An 18,609-nucleotide genomic window follows, 5' to 3' on the forward strand; every position below is an offset into this window, starting at 1 on the left:
ACAGCAGTGAATTGTGGGATGCGTATGTTAGGTTATTTCATTTTAGATTAAGAATAATCCTCGGCACAACATCGTGGGCCAAAGGGTCCGTTCTGTGCTGTACTTTTCTATGTTCTATATATTCTTTTTAAGATGCTCCTTTAAAACATGATTTAGAGGTGCCAGTGTTGGACTGGTGTGTTAAAGTCTAAAAAATCTCAACAGCAGTTTATAGTCCGACAGGTTTATTTGGAAGCACTAGCTTTTGGAGCACCGCTTCTCCTTCAATTGGTTGTGGAGTATAAGATCATAAGACACAGAATTTATAACAGAAGTTTATAATGTGATGCAACTGAAATTATATATTCAAAAAGACCTAGGTTATTCGTTAAGTCTCTCATCTTTTAGAATGACCATGTTGGTTTTAGTTCTTTCATATGTAAATCCCAGAACTTTTAAGTTACGTTCTCAAGTGAACTTTTACAGTAGGTGCCATGTCAGCTCAGATAATGCACTGTCAGCTCAGATAATGTATTGAAGGTGTGAGGCTGTCTGTGCCCCAAAGTTCAGACTGATTCTGTTTCTAAAAAAGGGACTAAAAAAAATGGATTCATGCAGTTTTTGAGCAAAATAAAATGTAATTCTGCAAGTACAAATTCACCCCACAAACTTACCTGTGTGTGTGGGGAGTATGAGTGTCAGAGAGTGTAAGAGGGGTATAAGTCTGAGGGGGGGTTGAGTGTATGTGAAGGCGGGTCTATAGGAGTGTGAGAGTGCATAGTGCAGTGGGGTCACCTGTAGTGTGACATGAACCCAAGGTTCCAGTTGAGGCCATCCCCTTGGGTACCAAACCTGGCTATCAGCCTCTGCTCGGCCACTTTGTGTTGTTGCCCCTTCCGAAGTCTGCCTTGGAGGATGGATGCCCAAAGGTCTGAGGTCGAATGTCTTGAACCACTGAAGGGACTGGAAGGGAACACTCCTGTCTGTTGATTTGTTGTGTGGTGTCAGTTCATCTGTTGTAGCCTCTGCTTGATATTGCCAATGTACCATGCCTCTGGGCATCCTTGCCTGTTGTGTATGAGATAGACAACCTGCCGCATACATGGTGGATGCTGTCCCCACGTGCAATGGCAGTATCCGTGTCGACACTCTTGACATGTAGCATCTGCCATGACAGGGTTGTATGGTGTTGTCCTAAAAGCCGGGCAGTTTGCGAACAATGATCTATCTGAAGTTTGGTGGTTGTTTAAAGGCGAGAAGTGGAGGTGTGGGGAAGGTCTTGGCGAGGTGCACTTCCTCATTGATAATGTGTTGCAGGCTGTGAAGAACATGGCGTAATGTTTTGGCTCCTGAGAAGTACTGGACAACGAAGGGTACCCTGTCAATTGCAGCTCATGTCTATCTCCTGAGGAAGTCATTATGGCATGTCGGAACTGGTGGTTGATGAGTTGAGCATCATGCCTCGTTCTTATGAAGGCATCCTTGATCACTTCCAAATGCCCATCACACTTCTCATCTGAACAGATCCTGCGTATGTGTGGGGCTTGTCTGTAGGAGATGGCTGTTTTAATATCTTGGGTGGAAGCTGGAGAAGTGTAGCATTGAGGTTATCGGTGGGTTTACTGTAGATTGATGTGCTGAGGTACCCGTCCTTAATGGAGATGCAAGAAAAAGACCGATACTAAAAAGTAGCCCGTGATGAGTTTGGTGGGATGAAATTTGTTGATATTACTGTGTAGTTGTTTCAGTGACTCCTAGCCAGGGTCCAGAGGAAGAAAATGCCATCAGTATACCTGATGTATCGTGTTGTTGGAGGTCCTGCGTAGAGAAAAGTGCTGTTCGAACCTGTGCATGAAAATATTGGCATTTTGAGGTACAGATTTGGTCCCCATGGCTATTGTGTGTGTCTGGATGAAGAACTGGTTGTCAAAGGTAAAAATGTTGTGGTCAAGGATAAAGCAGATGAATTGTGGGAAGGTGCTTGGGGATTAACAGTTGTTGGTGTTGAGTACTGAGGCTGTTGCCGCGATGCTGTCATTGTGGCGGTTGCTGGTGTAGAGTGCTGAAACATCCATTGTAATGAGGAATATTTCTGGTTCAACTGGTCCATGAGTGCTGAGTTCCTGTAAGAAAGAAGCTGGGGGTCCCCTGTACAATGGGTTTCAAGATGCCTTCGACCTAGCCAGAGAGGTTCTCACACCGGGTCCCATTGCCTGAAATGATGAGACGTGTTGGTTTTGTGTATCTTTGGAAGGCAGTAGAAAGGCATGTTTTAAAATATGCCTCTTTGACTAAGCTTTTTTGGCCATGTCTCAATTTTGCTACTTTTTGCTTTGTATAATATTCATATGATTTCAATCCTTGGGATGTTTTGCATATTATTAAAGGTGTGATCTAGATATGAGTGGTTTGTACTTAAGAAATTTAGGTTTGTTTCCCATCCTTTTTTTGAGTAAGTGCTATCGTTCAATTCAGTGGGACCTTTCCTGAATCTTGTAAGCTTTTGAAAATTAAAATCCAATGATTCAACTTCATGGTGAGGACAGTGCAGGAGAGAGAGAGAGAGAACCTGCACAGTTGCTGCCTTTGCTGTTTGAATTCGTGTATCACTGAACATCGGAGTGCATCTGGGAAAATTAACAGTGAAATTCACAACTAATCTTGGAGGAACTGTTGGATGAAGTTCACAGTACAGAATCTGATAAGTTAATTGTTGTTTTAAGTCTGCCCAAGAGAAAGGCTGCAGTAGTGAGTATAGTGAATTCTTTCTTGAGATATCTTTTTTGGAGATAGGTCTGTTGATTAAACTTAAAATATAAGCCATAGCTATTAATTTAACCTGGGGCATTGTTTGTAGAGGAATAAGACTGTGTGTTATTTTCTGGGTCTTTAGATTGTGAAGGAGCAAAAATGGCCTTTGCAGTGATATGTACTTCTTGTCAGATGTGGGAGTTTAGAGTTTAAGGTTACTGCGGATTATATCTGCCATAAATGCTGTTGGATGCGAACCTTATCAGATCGAGTGGATCGGTTAGAAAGACAGATACAAGCGATGAAGAATTTGCAACAGTATGTGATGGATGGCAGTTATAGGAAGGGGGGCAAATCTCAGATATAGTCACATAGATGGGTTAACTCCAGGAAGGGTGAGAAAGGTCGGCACCTAGGGCAGGAGTCATTTGTGGATATACCCATTTCAAACCGGTATGCTGTTTTGGAAAATGTAGGGGTGATGGATTCTCAGGGGAACGGAGCATGCACCGCCAAGTTTCTGGTGTTGAGTCTGGCTCTAATGCAACGAGGGGTATGTCCGCTTCCAAGAGATCAATTGTGTTAGGGGATTCTCTAGTCAGAGGTACAGACAGACGTTTCTGTGGCCAGCAGAGAAAAAGCAGAATGGTGTGTTATTTCCCTGGTGCCAGGATCAAGGATGACTCAGAGGGTACAGAATGTTCTCACGGGGGAGAGGGGCCAGCAGGAGGTCATTGGTTCCATTGTGGACAATGACATTGGAAGGGAAAAGGTTGAGACTCTGAAGGGAGATTACAGAGAGTTAGGCAGAAATTTAAAAAGGAGGTCCTCAAGGGTAGTAGTAACTGGCTTACTCCCAGTGCTACGAGCTAGTGAGGGCAGGGATAGGAGGATAGAGCAGATGATTGCATGGCTGAGAAGTTGGTGAATGGGAGAAGGCTTCACATTTTTGGATCATTGGAATCTCTTTTGGGGTAGAAGTGACCTGTACAAGAAGGATGGATTGCACCTAACTTGGAAGGGGACTAATATACTGGCAGGGAAATTTACTAGAACTGCTTGGGAGGATTTAAACTATTAAGGTGGGGAGGTGGGACCCAGGGAGAGAGTTCGATCTTTTTCCTCACTGAGATGGGTACAGCTGAGAACAGAAGTGAGTCAGTCAAGGTAGGACTAATAAATTAAACTGCATTTATTTCAATGCAAGGGGCCAAACAGGGAAGGCAGATTAACTCAGGGAATGGTTAGGAACATGGGACTGGGATATCATAGCAATTATGGAAACGTGGCTCCAGGATGGGCAGGACTGGCAGCTTAATGTTCCAGGACACAAATGCTACAGGAAGGATAGAAAGGGAGGCAAGAGAGGAGAGGGAGGGGGGATGTGTGTCATTTTTGATAAGGGATAGCATTACAGCTGTGCTGAGGGAGGATATTCCAGGAAATACATCCAGGGAAGCTATTTGGGTAGAACTAAGAAATAAGAAAGGGATGATCACCTTTATTGGGATTGTATTATAGACCCCCCCCCCCAATAGTCAGAGGGAAATTGAGAAACAAACTTGTAAGGAGATCTCAGCTATCTGTAAGAATAACAGGGTAGTTATGGTAGGTGATTTTAACTTTCAAAACATCGACTGGGACTGCCATAGTGTTAAAGGTTTAGATGGAGAGGAATTTGTTAAGTGTGTACAAGACAATTTTCTGATTCAGTATGTGGATGTACCTACCAGAGAAGGGGCAAAACTTGACCTACTCTTGGGAAATAAGGCAGGGCAGGCGTTTGAGGTGTCAGTGAGGGAGCACTTTGGGGCCAGCGACCATAATTTATTTTGTTTTAAAATAGTGATGGAAAAGGATAGACCAGATCTAAAAATTGAAGTTCTAAATTGGAGAAAGGCCAATTATGACGTTTAGATTAGATTAGATTACTTACAGTGTGGAAACAGGCCCTTCGGCCCAACAAGTCCACACCGCCCCGCCGAAGCGCAACCCACCCATACCCCTACATTTACCCCTTACCTAACACTACGGGCAATTTAGATTGGCCAATTCACCTGACCTGCACATCTTTGGACTGTGGGAGGAAACCGGAGCACCCGGAGGAAACCCACGCAGACACGGGGAGAATGTGCAAACTCCACACAGACAGACGCCTGAGGTGGGAATTGAACCCAGGTCTCTGGCGCTGTGAGGCAGCAGTGCTAACCACTGTGCCACCGTGCCGCCCTATTAAGCAAGAACTTTTGAAAGCTGATTGGAGGCAGATGTTTGCAGGTAAAGGGATGGCTAGAAAATGGGAAGCCTTCAGAAATGAGAGAACCAGAATCCAGAGAAAGTATATTCCTGTCAGGGTGAAAGGGAAGGCTGGTAAGTACAGGGAATGCTGGATGACTAAAGAAATTGAGGGTGTGGTTAAGAAAAAGAAGGAAGCATGTCAGGTATAGACAGGATAGATCGAGTGAATCCTTGGAGTATAAAGAAAGTAGGAGTATATTTAAGAGGGAAATCAGGAGGGCAAAACGGGGACATGAGATAGCTTTGGAAAATAGAATTAAGGAGAAGCCAAAGGGTTTTACTTATACACTTAATGGTAAGGTCCTAGGGAGTATTGCTGATCAAAGAGACCTTGGAGTGCAGGTTCATAGCTCCTTGAAAGTGGAGTCGCAGGTAGATAGGATAGTGAAGAAGGCGTTTGGTATGCTTTCCTTTATTGGTCAGAGAATTGAGTACAGGAGTTGGGAGGTCATGTTGCGGCTGTACAGGACATTGGTTAGGCCATTTTTGGAATATTGTATGCAATTCTGGTCTCCTTCCTATCAGAAAGATGTTGTGAAACTTGAAAGGGTTCAGAAAAGATTTACAAGGATGTTGTTAGGGTTGGAGGATCTGAGCTACAGGGAGAGGCTGAACAGGCTGGGGCTGTTTTCCCTGGAGCGTCGGAGACTGAGGGGGTGACCTTATCAAGGTTTACAAATTTGTGAGGGGCTTGGATAGGATAAATAGGCAAAGTCTTTTCCCTGGAGTCGGGGAGTCCAGAACTGGAGGGCATAGGTTTAGGGTGAGAGAGGAAAGATATATAGGAGAGACCTAATGGGCAACGTTTTCACGCAGAGGGTGGTGCGTGTATGGAATGTGGTGGAGGCTGGTACAATTGCAACATTTAAAAGGCATTTGATGGGTATATGAATAGGAAGGGTTTGGAGGGATATGGGCCGGGTGCTGGCAGGTGGGACTAGATTGGGTTGGGATATCTGGTCAGCATGGACAGGTTGGACTGAAGGGTCTGTTTCCATGCTCTGTGATTCTATGATTTGCCATTTTTAGGACCTTTTGATTTAAGTGACTTACTGCCTTTTTAAAATTTATGTTAGTCGTTTAAAACTTTGTTTCAAGTGACTGTTGACGTTACTATTCATTCTCCCATTTCAATTTCCACTTTTGTTAGATTTGTATAGAAATTGTTGGAACTCAGGAAGTATCTAAGCAAGAAGCTGGCAAATGTGGCATTTCTGCCTTGGACCAAAAGAATAGCAGCAGAAGAGGATTTAAGGTCATTGCCAAAAGCTGTTGCCTTGAGTAGTTCAGTATTGAGAGCTAGTTTCACCATTTCTAGACATATTGGGAGTGGTGTACTGGGACGTACAAAGCTTCCACTATGTGCTGTAAAATCAAAATACTACAGATGCTGGAGGCCTGGAATAAAAATAGGAAGTGGTGGGTGAAACTCAGCAGGTCTTCTAAAGAAGGGTAATTTTGAAGTTAAAACACTAACTTTGTCTGCCCAGAGATGCTGCCAGACTTGCTAAGTTTCTCCAACTTTGCTTGTTTTTTTTTTCAGTCCACTTAGTTAAAAGTTACATTTAATTACACTTTGTTTTTTTTCAAGCATTCAATTTCTTTTTTTTAAATGTATGTTGTGTTTAGTGCTGTAATTGGACAACTTTTGTTTGCACAAAGCAGCTTCGAATATGTTTTACTGGCTAAGTCAGATCTCAGCTACTAACGGAGCTTGACCGATCATATTTTAATTTATTTGAGTTTTAACAAAGCGTTCTCTGCTGAAATAGATATGTGTGATGCTACAGGTTTTTCCTTTACAATGAAACAAGCTTATGAAACAAATTGTTATAAAATAGAATAAACCAAACCATCTACCTACAATACAAATTCAAATATTAAGTGCACAGTAAAGCATACTCCCATTAATCCCAAAACAGTCCTTTTTATGTATTGAAAAGAAACCAAGTAGTTTTTGTATAGTGCCCAAAACACCATTTGTACAATAATCGCAGCAGAATCTTTGTCGCTAACACCTCAATAGCTTCTGTTATTTGTGACTTCCAAGACTTGAATTGCAGATAGCCTCTTTCTGGACCTATTGTACACCTGCTTTAATGTACTCCACTTTAAAAAAACCTTTTCAAGTGTTTATCCCAGAACTTCTGGTCAGGGGCTAACACTAGCTCTTCGCTCTAAGGAAACCTATTTGATTAGATTACTTACAGTGTGGAAACAGGCCCTTCGGCCCTACAAGTCCACACCAATCCTCCGAAGAGCAATCCACCCAGACCCGTTCCCTTACACCTAACACAACGGGGAATTTAGCATGGCCAGTTCACCTGACCGGCACATTTTTGTGCCTGTGGGAGGAAACCGGAACACCCGGAGGAAACCCACGCAGACACGGAGAATGTGCAAACTCCACACAGTTGCCTGAGGCCGGAATTGAACCCAGTTCTCTGGTGCTGTGAGGCAGCCGTGCTAACCACTGTGCCACCGTGCCACCCATTTCTTGACATATTCTTCCTTTTGGGGAGCATTGTTTTTTATAGACATCCTATTCTTCATAGAACTGCTCCAAACTCAAAACTAAACTTTTTTTCAAAATCCTCTCTCTCTCGTGTGTGCTCTCTCTCATCTGTGGGGACTTCCCTTCAGACTAAGGAACCTCTCTGGACTTTCTAAACTATAGGGGAGACAGTGGTCTAGTGGTATTGCCTCTGGACGATTAATCCAAAGACCCGGGTAATGGGTCCCCTAGGCACTTTGGGTTTGAATCCTGCTATGACAGTTGGTGAAAGTAAGACTTTAATGAAGACCATGAATCTGTTGTTGATTGTTGGAAAAACCCATCTGGATCACTAATGTCCTTTTAGGGAAAGAAACTGCCATTGATGGCTGGTCTGCCTTGCATGTGTTTCCAGATGCATAGCAATGTTGTTGACTCTTACCACCATGCAGGCAATAAATGCTGGCCTAGCTGGTGATGCCTGTGAATGAACTTTCAAAAAAATGAAACTTGCTTATCTTGTTCAATTGCAAAACTCAACCAATGTACCCAAACTCATAATTCTAAAGGCAGCTTCCAACACTTGTCTTAAAAGAAATCACCACTTACAGAATTACAGTAATCTCCCTGGCATATGGCATGCACAGGAAATGGAATTGGGGCTGGTGCTGGTTGCATGAGAGATATTGCAGACTCTGAGAACTCTACTCTTTACTGCCCCAAACTGAATACGTATTTTTAAAAACAAGCAGCCAGGACTGCTGCTAAAAGCCAGTATACCTGGCTGCAATAGGTCATTCTGTCTTTATTATTAAGGTAAATCCCCAAAAAACTTTAAAGCATCTGATCCACTTAATGAATTCTCATGCAATAACTTCAGGCACACTGAAAATTCTTCAGTTGCTAACTCAAAAACTAGAAACCCAAACTTGCAATACTTAATATTAAAACATATGCAAATATATAAATAAATATCTTTGATTTCCCTTTTATGCTCTACACTGAACAAGCTATTGCATCTTTCTGCAAGAGAGGTGCTGACAATCTGAAAGCCTGACTAGTACAGGGGAAAAATAGGTTATTAGTAATTGAGTTTTGAAACTTATTTGCATTTTCTTTTGAAGTATGCTGTTCATAATCTTATGTTCATACGTGATATTTGAAGGCTTGAAAGGTCTTTTTAGCATCTCAGCAGTAGAAAGGTAACACTTGTTTTTCTCAAAATTAACCTAATACTTTCAAAATCAACTGGAGTATTCTATTTTCTTTAATAGATGTCTCTCTATCCTGTTGCTACTTGTATTAATAACTATGATAAAAGCCAGGACTGCAGTTTGCTTAAAGACTAAAATAGGTAATCTGGTTTTTAAGAAGAAGTTTTTTTGGACATAGGTGTCTCTGGCAAGGTTGACATTTGTTGCTCTGGAATGGTGATGGTTGTCTTAAACCACACAGTTATGGTTTGACAGGCTAAGTGGCTTGCAGTTAAGTCAACCATATTCTTATGGTTCTAAATGTGGCAAATACCCTTCCTATAAGAAATTCAGGGAATTCAGCAAGATTTTTTGGACACTCTCTAGTTCTGTGATATTTTTTTCTCCAGAATTTTTTGAAATCCACTTTTTAAATTTCTCAAGCTGCTGGTCTGTGGCTTAAATTTGAATTCTGAGTTACTAGTCCCATTTGCTGTTTGTCCAGGAAAAATGTAAGAATTTTTAAACATGAACTTTGAAAATTTTATGCTGATTTTTATTTGCATGAAATCACGTTAAATGAAAAATTTGAATCTGTGTAGGCCTTTGATTTGATGTCATTTACACACATTGATAAAATGGTTCATAGTTTTGATAGGTTACCTGCATTGAAAAGTTTTGCATTAGCTAAAATCCGTTTCTATTTGAGGCTGTTAAAACTGTTCATTGTAAATTATTAGAATTATTTAAGGAGGAGAACTGGTGAAGAAACTGGTTGTATGGAGACTGATTAGATCTCCAACAAATGAACTGCACCAGTTACATCATTGGATGCTAGTTATTTTGGGGGAAAGGAAATTGTTTTCTTTGGGGAGGTATATTAATGAAATTACAAAAGCCATAGAGAATGAAATAAAGAAGTTTTTTTTTGACTGACAAAGCAAAGTAAAATTTCAATTCTGTTGCATTCCCCCACATCATTTGAGATCCTAATGAGGACTAGTTGTGTTCAAGTATTTTTTTGAAAATATTATGAAGACACATCTGCAAACTTCTCTGTAGAAAGAAAACATACAAGTAAATGGGTGGATTCAAGTTAAATCTGAGTTAATAATCTTTTTACACTTAAATTCATTTGTATTACAATGGGGCCAATTTTCTACCATAATCCAGTTTTTCTTCTTAACTTTTCTAAAATCTTTCATGTTAATTTGATAATAGAAATTGCACAGAGGTTAGAATAGATAACAAATAAATTAACACTATGTTGTTAAGAGATGAGGGTTGATAATGTTTGAAAAGATACCTTTTTGGAAGATTAATCAGAGGAAAAGAGGGGTTCCAACATTTGAGGAGTCTGTTCCTACCAGCATTGATGTTCTAAGGATTATCCAGAATCTATAGTGAAAGATGAAAGTTGGAAGACTATGGAGTGCTGAACTGGAAATCACAATTTAAAATTTAAATTGGATAACAGACTAGGGAGAATAGCATGGAAGTTTGGGGTGGTGGGTTAACGAAGATGGGTAAACTTGGCTGAACGCAGGACTTGAATTTATAAAAATACACTTGGAGCATGGAAAAAGATATGGGGCTAGCACAAAGGGAATTTTAAAAAGTCAATCACCTGAGATTGTCGAAACAGTATAATGGTTGAACTTAAAGTAACTACTTCTGGCAAGAGGGTGTGTGGTTTGAAACATAGCTCTGACTCAAAGTTTTGAATGGTCTGGTTCAGTCTTGGTGCATTGGTGTGGATGAGAAATGAGTGTAGTTTATGATGGCTTCAGTCACCCTAAGTTTTATTTCTGAGATTATAATTTCTTTGATCACAATCTTTTCAAGTATGTATTATATTCATATAATATTGTTTTTCATGTCAGGAAGTGTGAACATATTAAATTTAATTTGTTACCATTTCAGTGTGACCGGAATGCCCAAAGAAAAATATGATCCATCTGATCCCCGGAGAATGTATACAATTATGTCTTCAGAAGAAGCAGCAAATGGGAAAAAATCATACTGGGCAGAGTTGGAAATCAGTGGTGAGTACTATGCATGAATTCACCTATCTACTTTATACAATTTTTAAAAATTAAATTTAAAATCTATTGCATACATGAGACCAGCATGCACATTTACTCTCCTGAGATGTATGAAAATAATCACATAACTTGACATTTGTCGAAAGGTTTTACTTGCCCTGACTGTAAAGGCTGTTCTGCGCAATGGAATGTAGTTTATCGATTTTGGTCATTGTTTACTGTCAGCACAGTTAGATGTATATAAATTCCCCATATACTGTGTTCCAGCATCTGATAATGTTAACATCTGATTGTGTTAAATTCCCTACTATAGCATGAATTTTCCTCTTGTCAATTACCAGTTACACAGAGCAAGGGCTGTTTATTTGTGCGCTTTTGTACTCTGCAGGACATAGCAAAAGTCCCATACTATCTCGTTTGAGATGTCTTGTTACCATAAACCAGTGATTCTAATGGTAAGCAATGATATTGCAGATTTGGAATGCAATTAAAATCTTGCAATTGCATGCAATATAATGAAAAGCAGTGACATCCATTATTCTTAAACTGCACAATGGGCAATTTTGTGCTGTGATCTAGACTGCAAGAATCAAATATGAAAATCATTTGGGCACAATCATCACATTATGCTGGACTAGAGTAGAATTTGATCTGCAGAGGACATCAACAGGGGTTGAATATTCAAATTCCACCATTGCATTTTATGAAATTGAGCCCATGAATCTAGCCATTTTGTAGGCTGCTGCTAAAACAAAACTGTGCAAGATACCAGACCAAAAGTTTAAAAACTTATGGTTCACTAATATCCTGCAGGGAAAGGAGCCCTTAAGTTCTTTCCTGACCTGTTATACTCACGATTTCAGTTCCACACAGCATGGTTTCTCTATCAAACTGAAAGCATACGAGTCAGGAGTCGATCTCCAACAAATACAAGTTGCTGGAAAGACTGGCAGCATCTGTGGAGATAAATCAAAGTTAACGTTTCAGGTGTAGTGTATCATCTTCAGAACTGATGTAGCTAGGAAAATGTTGATATTTGTAGAGCAGATGGGCTAAAGGGAATGGGCAAGAAAAACCAGTAGGTGGAAATAGAGCTCAAAAGAGAGAAAAACAAAGGAGTGGATAAAGACCTGTCTGGGGGCATGAATAGCTGCTAATGGGAGCTATTAGTAACTGACATAGGCTGGTACTACACACAACCCAATGTGATGACGAGGCCTGGGTTGGGGTAACAACAGTGTCTCAAGCCCTAAAATTTGTTGAACTCGATATTAAGTCCAGAAGTTCCCAAGTGGAAAATGAGGTGCTGATCTTCCAGCTTGTGCTGAGCTGTGTTGGAGCACTGCAACAAACCTGAGACCGATGTTGACCAGGGAACACAGTGGTATGTTAAAGTGGCAGGCAGCTGGAAGCTCAGTCTTTTTTTTTTGCAGACAGAACATAGGTGTTCTGCAAAGCCATTAGAAATTAGTCAGTTGGCTTGAAGTTCACCACAAACTTGTTATGCCTTTCAAAATGCACGTAAGTCTTGTGACGTTATTAAAATAAAGAAGACGATTGACAAGGTTCCTCATGGGAGACTGGTTAGCAAGGTTAGATCTCTTGGAGTACAGAGAGAACTAGCCATTTGGATACAGAACTGTCTTGAAGGTGGAAGACAGAGGGTGGTGATAATGGAGCAGGTTTGCTTTTCAGACTGGAGACCTGTGACCAGTGGAGTGCCACAAGGATCAGTGCTGGGTCCACTACTTTTTGTCATTTATGTAAATGATTTGGATGTGAACATAGGAGGTACAGTTTGTAAGTTGGCAGATGACACCAAAATTGGAGATGTAGTGGACAGCGAAGAAGGTTACCTCAGATAACAACGGGATCTTGATCAGATGGACCAGTGGGCTGAGGAGTGATGGATGGAGTTTAATTTCGATAAATGCAAGGTGCTGCATTTTGGAAAAGCAAATCAGAGCAGGACTTCTACGCTTAATGGTATGGTCCTAGGCAGTGTTGCTGAACAAAGTCCTTGGAGTGCAGCTTCATAATTCCTTGAAAGTAGAGTCGCAGGTAGATAGGATAGTGAAGAAGGCTTTCCTTTATTGGTCAGAGCATTAAGTATTGGAGTTGGGAGGTCATGTTATGCTTGTACAGGACATTGGTTAGGCCACTTTTGGAATATTGTGTGCCATTCTGGTCGGCTTCCTATGGGAAGGATGTTGTGAAACTTGGAAGAGTTCAGAAAAGGTTTACAAGGATGTTGCCAGGGTTGGAGGATTTGAGCTGTAGGGATACGCCAAAATAGGCTGGGACTGTTTTCCCGAGAGCTTTGAAGGCTGAGGGGGTGACCTTTTTATAGAGGTTTAAAATCATCAGGGGCATGGATAGGATAAACAGACAAGGGATTTGCCCTGTGGTGGGGGAGTCTGGAACTAGAGGGCATAGGTTTAGGGTGAGAGGGGAAAGAATTAAGAGACCTAAAGGGGCAACCTTTTCACACAGAGGGTGGTGCATGTATGGAATGAGCTGCCAAAGGAAGTGGTAGAGACGAGTATAATTGCAGCATTTAAAAGTCATCTGGGTCGGTATATGAATAGGAAGGGTTTAGAGGGAAATGGGCCAAGTGCTGGCAAATGGGACTGGATTAGGTTATGATATCTGGTTGACGTGGACAAGTTGGACCAAAGGTCTGTTTCCACGCTGTATATCTGACTCTTAAGTAGCTCAGGTACAATATGCTAAATGTTCTCTTGTGCTATGTCATTTTGAATTGGGGAGTCTTGTAGACAGAATGGTTGCAGTGTCCTACATTACAGCAGGGGCAATCCTTTGCAAGTGCTTAATTGGCTGTAAAATTACCTTTTCAATGTCCTGAAGTTTTTGTATAAATTCAATAAATAGTCTCAAAATACTTCCCTGGATGTGTGCAGTCATAATGTTCAAACTTAAAGAAGGCTGTCAAAGTTAGTTCCCACAACTGGTGCCCCACCATTTGATTTCATTTACACAGACTCTTGTTAGCATCTTATTGTTGCAGTATTCTGTATAGAGTTTTCAGGATGCACTGCACTGGTTCAGGATTGTTAGTTGGAGAGTTATCCCCTTTTTGACTTGTGTATTGTTTCAAGCTGTGTAAAACAGGGCAATAGGATTGTAACTCACATATCCTGATGGTATTATGTGACCATGTGAAGTGCTTTGGGATTTTGAGAATTAATTAATGTAATGTGTACATGAATGACAAGCCTAGCTTTAAGAAGATATGGTATACATGCACATCAACATCCCTCTGATCCTGCATGGTTCCCAGATTCCTCCTGTTATGTATTCCCTTGCCCTATTTGTCCTGCCCAAGTGCTTCCCCTCAAACTTAGCCAGATTCAATTAAATTTGCAACTGATCAGCCCATCTATGTCCGTTAGTCTAAAGCTATTCTCCTCACTACTTAACATCCCATCAATCCCATCAGCAGATATGTGAGAACACCACCACCTACAAGTTCCCAACTATTCCACACTTTCATGATAGAACAACATTGCCATGTGTTCAGTGTTCACTGCCTTTAATTGCTGTAGTATTTATGGCTTAGAGAGAACCACAGAGCTGTTATCGATTCCGTGGATTTTAAGTGAGGAAATGGCAATGTCATTCCATCATGAAAGTGTGGAATAGATGGGAACTTGTAGGTGGTGGTGTTCTCATACATCTGCAAATGGGGTTGATGGGATGTTAAGTAGTGAGGAGAATAGCTTTAGGCTAAGAGTACATAAATTGGCTGGTCAGAATGGGTTGATCAGTTGCAAACGGAATTGAATCTGGCTAAGTTTAACGGGAAGGACTTGGGCAGGACAAATAAGGCCAGGGGATGCATGACAAACAGGAGGACCCTGGGAACCATACAGGATCAGAGGGACCTTGTGCATATATGCCTGAAAGCATCAGGACAGGTGGACAAGATGGTTAAAAAGGCATAACTTGCCTTTATTAGTCGAGGCAGAGTTTAAGAGCACAGAGGCTATATAGGAACTGTAGAATAAGTCGGTTCAGCTGCAGCTAGAGTATTGCATGCAGTTTTGGAATTATGGGAGAAATGTGATAACACTGGAGAGCGTGCAGAGGAGATTGACCAGAATGTTACTTAGTGTGCAGATTTTTGTTTTGAAGAGAGACTAGACAGACTGGGGTTTTTTAAAGACTAGAGAAGATTAAGAGGGGATTCTGGATTAGTGGTGCTGGAAGAGCACAGCAGTTCAGGCAGTATCCAAGGAGCAGCGAAATCGACGTTTTAGGCAAAAGCCCTTCATCAGGAATAAAGGCAGTGAGCCTAAAGCGTGGAGAGATAAGCTAGAGGAGAGTGGAGGTGGGGAGAAAGTAGCATAGAGTACAATAGGTGAGTGGGGGAGGGGATGAAGTTGATAGGTCAGGGAGGAGAGGGTAGAGTGGATAGCTGGAAAAGGAGATAGGCAGGTAGGACAAGTCCGGACAAGTTATGGGGACAGTGCTGAGCTGGAAGTTTGGAACTAGGGTGAGGTGGGGGAAGGGGAAATTAGGAAACTGGTGAAGTCCACATTGATGCCCTGGGGTTGAAGTGTTCCGAGGCGGAAGATGAGGCGTTCTTCCTCCAGGCGTCAGGTGGTGAGGGAGCGGCAGTGAAGGAGGCCCAGGACCTCCACGTCCTCGGCAGAGTGGGAGGGGGAGTTGAAATGTTGGGCCACGGGGCAGTGTGGTTGATTGGTGCAGGTGTCCCGGAGATGTTCCCTAAAGCGCTCTGATAGGAGGCGCCCAGTCTCCCCAATGTAGAGGAGACCACATCGGGAACAACGGATACGATAAATGATATTCGTGGATGTGCAAGTAAAACTTTGGATGTGGAAGACGGAGGAATTGGGAATACGGGATGGCATTTTTGCAAGAGGTAGGGTGGGAAGAGGTGTAATTCAGGTAGCTCTGGGAGTCTGTGGGTTTGTAAAAAATGTCAGTGTCAAGTCGGTCCTTAATGGAGATGGAGAGGTCCAGGAAGGGGAGGGAGGTGTCAGAGATAGTCCAGGTAAATTTAAGGTCAGGGTGGAATGTGTTGGTGAAGTTGATGAATTGCTCAACCTCCTCGCGGGAGCACGAGGTGGCAACAATGCAGTCATCAATGTAGCGGAGGAAGAGGTGGGGAGTGGTGCCGGTGTAATTACGGAAGATCAACTGCTCTACGTAGCCAACAAAGAGACAGGCATAGTTGGGGCCGATACGTGTGCCCATGGCTACCCCTTTGGTCTGGAGGAAGTGGGAGGATTCAAAGGACAAATTAAGGGTGAGGACCAGTTCGGCCAAACAAATGAGTGTCGGTGGAAGGGTACTGTTGGGGATGTTAGGAGAGGAAAAAACTGAGGGCTTGGAGGCCCTGGTCATGGCGAATGGAGGTGTAGAAGAATTGGATATCCATGGTGAAGATGAGGCGTTGGGGGCCGGGGAAATGGAAGTCTTGGAGGAGGTGGAGGGTGTGGGTGGTGTCTCGAACGTATGTGGGGAGTTCTGGACTAGGGGGGATAGGATAGGTAGAGATGAGTTCAGTGGGGCAGGAGCGTGCTGAGACAATGGGTTGGCCAGGGTGGTCAGGCTTGTGGATCTTGGGAAGGAGGTAGAACCGGGCAGTGCGGGGTTCCCGGACTATGAGGTTGGAAGTTGTGAGTGGGAGATCTCCTGAGGTGATGAGGTTCTGTATGGTCTGGGAGATGATGGTTTGGTGATGGGGGGTGGGGTCATGGTTGAGGGGGCAGTAGGAAGAGGTGTCCTCGAGTTGGCGTTTGGCTTCAGCGATGTAGAGGTCAGTGCGCCAGACTACCACTGCGCCCCCTTTATCCGCTGGCTTGATGGTGAGGTTGGGATTGGAGCAGAGGGATTGGAGGTCTGCGCGTTATGAGGGTGAGAGGTTGGAGTGGGTGAAGGCGGTAGACAGGTTGACGCGGTTAATGTCCCGGTAGCAGTTGGAAATGAAGAGGTCGAGGGCAGGTAATAGGCCAGCGCGGGGTGTCCAGGTGGATGCAGTGTTTTGGAGGTGGGCGAAGGGGTCCTGATTGTGAAAGTAAGCTCGGAGGCGGAGGCGACGGAGAATTGTTCGACGTCACGACGTGTCGTAAATTCATTGATGCGTGGACAGAGGGGGATGAAGGTGAGTCCTTTGCTGAGGACTGATCGTTCATCCTCAGTGAGGGGGAGGTCTGGAGGGATGGTGAAAACCCAGCAGGGCTGGGAGCTGGGATCTGGTGGGGGCGGAACCTGTAACTGCAGTGGGTGTGATGGTGGGGGGAATGGGGGTGGAGTCATGAGCAGGGGTAGATGTGCACTTGCGTTGCCAAGACATACAAGGCTGTGGGCCAAGTGGGATTAGAATCGTGAGGTTATTTTTGAGTAGTGCAGATGTAATGGTCCGTAAGGCAATTATCTGTGCTGTTGAAATTTGATTCTCTGCCTCTCTTTGTGCCAGGTTTATGATGGTGCCTCAATATCCCAAGTAGTAATTGTTGCCTTTTAACTCACCAACCTATATGAACTATGCTGTTTGCAGTTACATGCCTGTAGTATAATTCCTGGTTAGACTTCATTACTTTCTCCCTTTATTCTGCCTCCACGTATTGAATGTACTGTTCTCTATTCTAGTGCTCTCTGTTTCTCCCAGCACTTTGTACAACCTGATATTACTTTCTAATATTCTTTCTTGTTTCCCTCATCTCTGCTAATTTAATTTAAACCCTCTCCAATAACTCTAGTAAAACTCCCTACAAGGAATTCAGTCCCAACTTTATTTAGCTTGTACAGGTGTCATTTCCACAAGAACTAGTCCAAATTTTCCACTAATGTAAAGGCCTCCCTTCTGCATCTTCTTTCCAACCACACATTCATCTGTGTTATCTTTATATTTCTGCATTCACTTGCATGTGGCAGTAGGGGTAATTTGGAGACTACTTAAGAGGCTCTGCTTACTAACCATCTGTATGGCTCCCTAAATTCCAATTGCAGAACTGCATCCTCCTCCTGCTTGTGTCATAAGTGGACCATGACCTCTGGCTGTTCCCCCTCATCAGAAGATTGTCCTGCAGCCATTCTGTAACATCCTAGACCCTAGCACCAGGCCACAACAGGCATCCCAGAGCCACATTGATTGCTGCAGAATTGCCTATTTCCCTTATTGAAGAATCCTTTTATCAGTAGTATCATTCCATACCCCTTCTTCCCCTCCTTTTACAGCTGGGCCACCTTTCATACCATAGATTGTTACAGTAGTTATCCAAGAATCCATTAATTGCAACAGTGTTCAGATTGGGGAACTGGTCAGCCTCCAGCACTACCTACCCATTTTCAGACGTCTGGCAGTCTCCCATTCCATATCTTCCTGGTCTGTCCCTAACTTGTACTTTGGTCACATTTCTGAACATGCTACCCATATAGTCCTCTACTTCGTGGATGCACCTCAGTGACTCTAGCTGCAACTTGAGCTCTGAAACCTGGAGGCAAGCTTGTGCTGCCAATGATGCTTCTTGTAGATGGCCTCATCCATGTTGTGAGAAGCGTCCACAACTTCCCACATTCTACAGAATGATGTTAAAAATCACACAACACCAGGATGTAGTCTAACAGGTTTATTTGGAAGCACAAACTTTTGGAGCACTGCTCTTTCAAGCAGCGCTCCAAAAGCTAGCGCTTCCAAATAAACTGTTGGATTATAACCTGATGTTGTGATTTTTAACTTTGTACATCCCAGTCCAACACTGGCATCTCCAAATCATGTCTACAGAATGAGTTTTCCATTTGGCTGAGCTAAGATATCCTCGTCTGTCTAGCTTGTAAATAAACTAACTTTTGAGCTCTA

General features: G+C 42.7%; 1 protein-coding gene across 4 annotated transcripts in view; it reads left to right on the forward strand.

Annotated features, from left to right (window-relative positions):
- The window catches only part of LOC140492084 (CCR4-NOT transcription complex subunit 6), an 85,284-nt gene that overhangs the window by 23,205 nt on the left and 43,470 nt on the right, over nt 1–18,609 (forward strand). For all 4 annotated transcript variants that reach the window (XM_072590787.1, XM_072590791.1, XM_072590788.1 and 1 more), the window contains one exon: nt 10,639–10,760. In XM_072590787.1, coding sequence (XP_072446888.1) covers nt 10,649–10,760 — 112 coding nt within the window. In that variant the 5' untranslated portion in view covers nt 10,639–10,648. The remainder of the gene's footprint in view (nt 1–10,638; nt 10,761–18,609) is intronic.

This window comes from Chiloscyllium punctatum, chromosome 20, assembly GCF_047496795.1.
Source record: "Chiloscyllium punctatum isolate Juve2018m chromosome 20, sChiPun1.3, whole genome shotgun sequence".
Taxonomy (NCBI): Eukaryota; Metazoa; Chordata; class Chondrichthyes; order Orectolobiformes; family Hemiscylliidae; genus Chiloscyllium; species Chiloscyllium punctatum.